Source organism: Garra rufa, chromosome 4 (assembly GCF_049309525.1).
Source record: "Garra rufa chromosome 4, GarRuf1.0, whole genome shotgun sequence".
Classification (NCBI taxonomy): Eukaryota; Metazoa; Chordata; class Actinopteri; order Cypriniformes; family Cyprinidae; genus Garra; species Garra rufa.
The window spans coordinates 15344513-15353037 of NC_133364.1; the positions used below are offsets into that span (position 1 = coordinate 15344513).

The window sequence follows — 8525 nt, forward strand, 5'->3', positions numbered from 1 at the left end:
GAAACCCATATGACAGTGGAACCTTTAGATATCCTCAGCCTACACAATGTGCCAGTCCCTGAACATTCTCCCCGAAACTCCAAACAGCGGTAAATTTCAGTGACAAGTGGGTGAACTTCGATTTCAGAGGGTAATGCGGTGAGGAGAACCGTGACGAGCAGGAACTTCAAAGGTTGATGATCTAATTAGCTGCAATCCTGACTTTTTTCCAAACTGATTCATTCTCTCTTATCTTTCACAGATGATTACTGTATCATTTCCTTCTCATTTAAATTTGAAATACTGTAGAATATAGATAAATCGATTTGTAGCAATAGCCAACAATCCAGTGTATGAGTCAAATTAATAAAAAAAATTTAAATGCCAAAAATCATTAGGATAAAAGATCATGTTCAATGTAGATATTTTGTAAATTTACTACTGTAATTAAATCGAAACTTAATTTTTGATTAGAAATATGCATGGCTAAGAACTTTAAAGGTGATTTTCTCAATATTTTGATTTTTTTTGCACCCTCAGATTCCAGATTTTCAAACAGGAGTTGTATCTCGGTCAAATATTGTCCTATCATAACAAACCATACAGCAATGGAAAGCTTATTTATTATACAGCTTTCAGATTGTATAAATCTCAATTTTAGAAAAATTGACCCTAATGACTGGTTTTGTGGTCCAGAGTCACATATTTGATTATATTGTCAAAATTACGGTATTGTTGTACAGATTTAATTGTTATCCCTGCTGAAAAAAAGCAGCTTAATCAAGCCTATGCTGGTTGGCTGGTCTTGGCTGGTTTAAGCTGGAAGTAGCTGGTTTTAGCTGGTCTCCCAGGCTTGTCAGGCTGGTTTCTCCTTGGGAAAGTGGCTAAAACCCCTCTAAAACCAGCCTGCTGACCAGCTATGACCAGCTAAAACCAGCCTGGTTGTTTTTTTCAGCAGGGATCATCTAAGATGAAGACCTTTGAGGTAATAGTTTATGTAACACTGTGTCTAAACCGGACCCAAGCGGTGCGGCACGACGCAGCAAAATACTATGGAACCCATTATAATCAGTGATGCTGTCTACATTGGATGTGACGCATCACGACAAATCCTCCAAAAGTAAACTGTTGGCTCGGCCTATTTACCCTGGTAAAAAACAGCTAAAACCAGGTCATAGCTGGTCAGCAGGCTTGTTTTAGAGGGGTTTTGGCCACTTTCCCAGCCTGGCCAGGCTGGTCAGGCTGGTCTTGGCTGGTCAGGCTGGGAAACCACCAGCTAAAACCAGCCTGACCAGCCTGGCCAGGCTAGGAGACCAGCTAAAACCAGCTACTTCCAGCCTAAACCAGCTAAGACCAGCCTAGGCTGGTTTTAGGTGTTTTTTTCAGCAGGGTATGATGTACTGATACAACGTTAACATGCTCTGCAATGGTCACTTTGTCGCGTCTAGTGAAGAAAGTCTTAAGTTTGATGTGACAACTGTCCTGTCCGGTGTAGACACGCTGTAACATACCCAATATTTCTCACTAGAATTTGTTTAAGCAAAAGTAATCAGACATTAAAGCACACTGACCTCTTGCAAAAGTGCCAAATAATTGCCCATTTAAAATCTAACTGGGACTTTTCCAAATAATTAAAGGAACACTCCACTTTTTTTGGAAATGGGCTCATTCTCCAACTCCCCCGAGTTAATAAGTTGAGTTTTACCATTTTGAAATCCATTCAGTTCAAAAATGACCAACGAGTTTCGATATTTGTCCTATTTAAAACTTGACTCTTCTGTAGTTATATCATGTACTAATACTGTCGGAAAATATAAAGCTGCGATTTTCTAGGCCAATAAGATTAGGAACTACACTCCCATTCCGGCGTAATAGTCAAGGAAGTTTGCTGCCGTACTATGGACGCAGCAAGCGACGTAATATCATGCAGCGCTTGAAATTAGTTCCCAGCTAGGTTAGCATTTGCACATGTGCTGCGTGTTATTACTCCGCCTGCTGTGGATATAACTACAAGAGGCAAGTTTTAAATAGGACAAATATCGAAACTCGTTGGTCGTTTTTGAACGCGATGCTATTGGTCTAATAGGATTCAATGATTTATGCTAAGCTATGCTAAAAGTGATATAACCAGAACAGGAAAACGGCTGAATGGATTTCAAAGCGGTAAAACTCAACTTATTAACTCGGGGGGGAGTTGGAGAATGAGCCTATTTCCAAAAAAAGTGGAGTGTTCCTTTAATATTTTTTTCCACATATTGTAAGATTTACTGCTCAGTTGTTCAGGGAACAAGCCTCTAAAAGCTGATGTCATTAACCTGTAGTGTGTAGAGATGCTCACAGTGCATTTTGGATGCAGAGCAGAATCTGAGTAAAAATGAAAGTGCTGACAAGCACCTACTCATATACACACAAATAGATATACTTTTATTTTTAACTTGAACGTCTAAGATAATTTGCTGACATAATAGTGCTGTGTAGAAGAAGTACAGAAGCTGCAACAGGTGAAGGGAGATCCAACAATTTATTGAAAATAGAAACACAGTCTCATTATCATGCTTTATTTGATTTCTTTTAATTTGCCAACAGGTAATGTTTCCCTGTGAAAAGTACCTTAATTGATTCTCATCAAATTCTTCAGGCTGTCACTGTGCATCTCAGGCCTCTGTCACAGTTCTCTCTCTCTCTCTCTCTCTCTCTCTCTCTCTCTCGCTATTTGTGTTGTACACCACCCTTCAGTAGAAGGCTGAGTCTGTGGTCAACTTTGCTCTGCTTATCGTAAGCTGCCGCAGCCGCTTACCAGAAGTGATGGGAGACTGGGGGTTTCTCAGTGACATCACTTCATGCGACGAGGCAGAGCTGTCGCGCTTATGCGTGAAATAAAAAAAAAAAAAGTAATCATGTGTTTAATCCTCTTTTCAGACCTGGAAGATGATGAAAGGTTTATCGTTCCTTCATTCATTCATTATCTTCTTTCTTTACTTTACATTCACGGCTTTCATCAAGCCGCCACAGTTTCCGCTGTGGGCGCTGCTGTTTCTTGTGTATTTCTGGCTGTTTTTCAGCATGATTCAAATGAGATAATCATCAAGATCTGAGGAGTTTTGACTCCCTAAGTCACTGTTGTTTTGAGGCTCAGCAGCAATGATATCCTGCTTGGTCATGGTGTGTATTTGAAGTTTCACTTTTCAATTCAGTCCTTGTTCCAATATAGTTGAGCATCAAATAATCAAAGGAATTTAATTAACACGAACAAGCACATCACTACTGCAGCATTTATTTTACTGAAAAAATAAACCTCTACTCAAATATAATATCAGTTATTCACAATTGGTGGGCACAATTCTAAAACAATGCTAAAATACAAATTATGACATGCAATATGATTGTGCATTGCTAGGAGAGCAAAAAAACTCTTAAAATGGATTCAATTGCATGCATATTTTTTTTGTTTGTCATATCAAAAGTTATGCATCCTATCTCTATGGTATTTTCGATTTGTGTTGTTTCAAACCCATAAGTCCTTGATCTTCAGAGCACAAATTAAGATATTTTTGATGAAATCCGAGAGCTTTCTGATCTTGCATACACTGTAAAAAGTTTTCACCTGTTTCAACTTAAATCAACTTAAGTCATTTAAACTCAAAGTTAAATCAACATTTTTTTATTGTAATAAGTTAAAATGACTTGTAGTTTTAAGCTGATTTAACTTAAAAACTTAAGGCAGCTGCTGAACTTACGTTTTTAAGTTGAATCTGGTGAAAACTTTTTAGTGTAGACAGCAATGCAACTGACACATTTAAGGCCCAGAAAGGTTGTAAAGATATAGCTAAAATAGTCCATGTTTACAGTGGTTCAACTGTAAATTTATGAAGCTATGAGAATACTTTTTGTGTGCCAACAGTTCAACAGTTTCTTCTCTTTCGTGTCAGTTTTTGATGCACGTTCATGACATTACCACAACGTACCACTGCATGCATTGCTTCGACTGACAAAGAAGAAGAAATTGTTCAATAAAGTCATTATTTTTTATTTTAATAATGTCCCTACTACCTTTCTGGGCCTTGAATGTTTCACTTGCTTTGTTGTCAATGCAGGGCAAGAAAGCTGTCGGATTTCATCAAAAATATCTTAATTTGTGTTCCAAAGTTGAATGAGGGGTTTAAAACCACATGAGGGTGAGTAATTGATGACAGAATTTTTTTTGGGTAAACTATCTCTTTAAATATGGGTTATGAGTTTAGAGAAATGCTGATCTCATCATACGCAGTAATTGTGTTTCACATGTATTGTATTGCATGAGTTTTATGCAAGCATGCATCTAACTCATGCATAGGGATGAACGGCAGAGATAAGTAGTTCATATATAATATGGATGGATTCAACATATGGTTACAATTATATTAGGAATCATATTATCAGTTTATGAGAATCAATTCAATCCAGGAACTTAAGAATTTCCCAAAGAGAATACCAGTAGTGTCTTGCAAAAAATCTGTTTTTCCTATTTTGTAGATAGAGTTCAAATTTAAGCTGAATGTTTCTGGACACTTACAGGAATATTTCCTATATGATGTGGTTTTCACACATACAAACAAACTTAAGCAAACACGTGGAGCGATATAAAAATATTTTACTGAGCAGACAAATGAATGCAATAGAAAACAAAGAAAAACATATTTTGTGTTTTCATTGACAAAATTATCTATATCTTGTCTATTTTCTCATCTGCGTTTACTGCAGTACACTCAATCTTTCACCGAAAGTATGTAAGCAATATGCATATACTGTTTAAATAGTCATTACTTAAAAAAGCAACAAAGACATCTGCACTAAAAGCACGGACAACTAAAATACCTTATTAGAAACAAAAAAAGGTCAGAAAAATAAGTTGGGTCTCATTCAGAAGAGATAGCTTGTTATTCTGTCCCTGCTTAAACTGGCACATCCTAAAGTGATCAGGTGAAGTAACACATTGTAGGCCGGAACGGGATGCTTCTTTTTAGTCATTCGTTTTTTTCTGGAAACCTTTCCCCTTCATGTAGAGATGAAGGGATTTCAGCTCATCCATGACCATTTCCTGAATATGCACATCGTCAAGCTGTAAAACAAATGAAGATAAAGAGTCAATGAGAAACATGCAAAAACAGGTTTAATCAGTTTTGAAATAGTTTGAAACTCTTACCTTCTTACTGGCAGATTTCAGTTTTTGCAGCTGTAAGACAGCAAGCTGATTTGGGCTCATGTTTTTCTCTGGTATCTAGATAAAATACATATGTAAGCATTTTAATTGCTTCACTATTATTCATATTTAACATATATAGGAAATATGTGCAAGAATATCTACCAGGGAGGAAGTTGTGGTGATGTCAGACTTCTTAAATAGCTTTTTACATTCATCTTTTGTCTGAAACAAAAGAAGTGGTAGCCAAGAAATTTGTCAGTTGTTTAGAAGAGCTTAAGAAAAAGAATAGTTTAGAAACCAAACCAATGTTTTAGGTCATTTTAAGTAAACCTACTAGCTGAAAAGACCATCATGATCTGGTTTTGGTTAGTGCTTGGATATCCAAACTTATCTAAGGTGCGTTAGTGAAAAAGAGGCCATGCTTGTCTTTCCGGTTTGTATTTTCCCTTTTATATATGATATAATTACATCACTCAAAAACACGATGATGCAGCATGACGAAGTTGTTGATGCATTCTGAAAACAAAACGTGCTGACCTTATACAAACATTTTTTGAGTTGTTCCATAATGTGTATGAGCTCAAGATGGTGGTTTATTTCTTCTTTGTTATGGACGTAATTCCCCTTCGTCCTGTCGAGAACATCTTCAAACAGATTGATGATTTTCTCCAGGACACAGCTGTGGAGATTTTTCTGATGAATGGAAGCAGTTCAGGTTATTATACTTTTGTGAAACCCAATGCCAAATGTAGATAACATGATAGTGAACAAAAAAATTCCACAGGTACATCTTGATCCTTTTCTCTTTAGTGTTTAGTCATGCGGACATAGAACCATTTTGAAGACTGAAATATGTAACGTGACATACAAATCAGTTTTTTAGAGGCTTATTAAGGTTGTTTCTAAAGTTTACGAGGCCCAAAGGGTTGGGCTTCTTTTATGGGTCGGCCCCATTCCCAATTAGCTGGCTATGTCATATAGGAGCCCATCACTGAGCCCCGCCTCATAACAGGACCCCCAGTTTACATTGATGATATTTTCATATACAGTACATTCGATTTTAACATGCAGTAACTGGAGTAACTACCTTTATGCATCAATGAATAACTGATAATATGAATCTTACCCTTTTCCCAATTTTGTCAAAGGATCTGTGCTTCAGGAGGATCTTCTCACCATCCGCAGCCGTCTGAGAAGATTATACAAACCATCACCAATTGAAATATTTAAGGCATTTCCAAAAAGCATGCTAGCAATCTTCTTTTAGCGCAACCTCACTTTTGGTAACAAGTGCATGCGGCTATTAGCATGTAATTAATGGGCAATTTCAGTTCTAAAACAAGCCTGATAGTAGGACAAGTATACTCACCACGTCTTTGCTGACACGCTCAGCCATATTAGCCAACACGTTTAGATCAAAACAGGGTTCCTCTTTGACACAATTTGCACCTTGAACTACCGCCGCATATGTGTGCATTGGAATGCCGAAAATCAGGATCAGAAAACAATACCGCCAAACGCCGGCCATACTCAGTTCCAGAGTGACTAAATGAGTGTATATGATAGCAGGTCCTGCTGATACACCTGCCTCATTCCGTTCTTCCTTCTTTTTGCCTTCGCTCTGGTCCTCACCTTTGTATTTATTGTAGTTTCCTGGTGACGTCAGCAAAGTCCTTTCTCTTTGTTGCTGCCTTTCCAGTTGAGATCAAGACAGGTGATGATGGCAGACTCCTGAACTGTAATGTAATCCACTTTGGATGGTATTTCCAATGGGGATCATGTCTGGGCTCAGATTGCCGCTGCAGAATGCGAAGTTTTCTGGCTGCTTCATGCAACTCGAGGGAGCTTAAATAAAAGAAAGTCACCACAAAATTGTATTACAACTCTATAATGAGGTCATGACATTTATGCGGCTCGAGGATGTCCCAGATTCTGAATCTCTACGCAAACCACAGTCTTGGTCAAGGAAAGTTCATTAAGGGCAACGTAAATGGCGCTATGAATTATACTTGTACAAAAGATTGTTAGTAAGTACAAAATGTCGTATCTACAGGTTTAAGACTTTTAGGCTAGACGGCTGATCAAATGGAAACTAGACGACTGATCAACCAATATGGTGATAAGGGTCACTAATGGAAACTGAGGGGGATTTGAAATCTAGGCCACTTTGCAATATCTCATCGCATCTCATCTCATTCTTTCTTCTTTTTAGGTTAGAACGTTCAAACATGGCAGAATGTATTACTGTGTCACGTTACACCTTAAGGGACTTTTATTAACTATGTACACTCAGTTAAATCTGTCTCAGAAACTGTCTTAATTTATTTTTATGATATACTGTTCTAAACCTGCTTTCAGCTTATAAAATTCAACTAGAAGTACTTACAGTGAAATAATCCCAAAAGTCTAACAATTTAAGACTTTCCTCAGTAGTGCCTTTTCACAACCAAACCTTGCCTGTTTTTGTATCACAAAACTAGTCATAAGGGACATAAATAAGCTATAAATAAGCTTCCATTGATGTATTGTTTGTTAGGATAGAACAATATTTGGCCGAGATACAAGTGTTTGAAAATTTGGAAACTGAGGGTGCAAAAAAATCTAAATATTGAGAAGTTGTTTCAACTTAAAAAGTAAGTGTTCATGCTGCCTTAAAATTTTAAGTTTAGTCAGCATGAAAGGTTAAGTTGTACTATGTGAAAACGTGGATATTTGAGTTAAGTAAACTTAACATTACTGGAAACTGAGGGTGCAAAAAAATCTAAATATTAAAAAGCTGTCAAAATGAAGTTCTTAGCAATGCATCAAAAATTACGTTTTAATATATTTACAGTAGGAAATTCATTATATATATCTTCGTGAAACATGATTTTTACTTATTATCCTATTGATTTTTGGCATAAAAGAAAAATTGATGAAATTGATCATTTTGACCCACACTGTAAAAAAAAAAGTTGTTTCAACTTAGAGTATGTTTTCATTCTGCCTTAAAATTTTAAGTTTAGTCAGCATGATGTGAAAACGTGGATATTTGAGTTGAGTAAACTTAACATTTTAAGGCAGCACGAACACTTACTTTTATAAGTTTAAACAACTTTTTTTTTTACAGTGCATACAATTTTGTTGGCTATTGCTACAAATATACCCAAGCTACTTAAGACTGGTTTTGTGGTTCAGAGTCATAAATGAGTCTACTTGAAATGCTTGAGATGAAATATGAGATATAATGTATGAAAATCATTTTTAGTGTGCATAATTCCAAATTAAGTGTGATTTTTATCTATTTAGGATAAAATGATAGCTGTGAAATTAGCCATCAAAAGACATCAAAAAAGTTAAACAACATATTCTAATATCATAATGT

General features: G+C 36.5%; 1 protein-coding gene across 1 annotated transcript; it reads right to left on the reverse strand.

Moving 5' to 3' along the window:
• Positions 1-4593: 4593 nt before the first annotated feature.
• On the reverse strand, positions 4594-6891 carry LOC141332720 (uncharacterized). The gene is made up of 6 exons (XM_073837689.1): positions 6531-6891; positions 6288-6350; positions 5699-5854; positions 5324-5383; positions 5162-5236; positions 4594-5077 (listed from the first exon to the last, which is right to left on the reverse strand). Exons 1-6 carry the CDS (start codon positions 6687-6689, stop codon positions 4979-4981), a joined length of 612 nt encoding a protein of 203 aa, XP_073693790.1. The 5' UTR covers positions 6690-6891; the 3' UTR covers positions 4594-4978.
• Positions 6892-8525: the final 1634 nt, after the last annotated feature.

What these genes read in the sequence shown, in the direction of transcription:
- LOC141332720 (XM_073837689.1), bottom strand. Translation starts at nt 6,689, where the DNA reads ATGGCCGGCGTTTGGCGGTATTGTTTTCTGATCCTGATTTTCGGCATT. An exon ending in AGCGTGTCAGCAAAGACGTG is followed by an intron (nt 6,351 to 6,530) that starts GTGAGTATACTT and finishes TAATCTTCTCAG; the next exon opens with ACGGCTGCGGATGGTGAGAA. An exon ending in TCACCACAACTTCCTCCCTG is followed by an intron (nt 5,237 to 5,323) that starts GTAGATATTCTT and finishes TATTTTATCTAG; the next exon opens with ATACCAGAGAAAAACATGAG.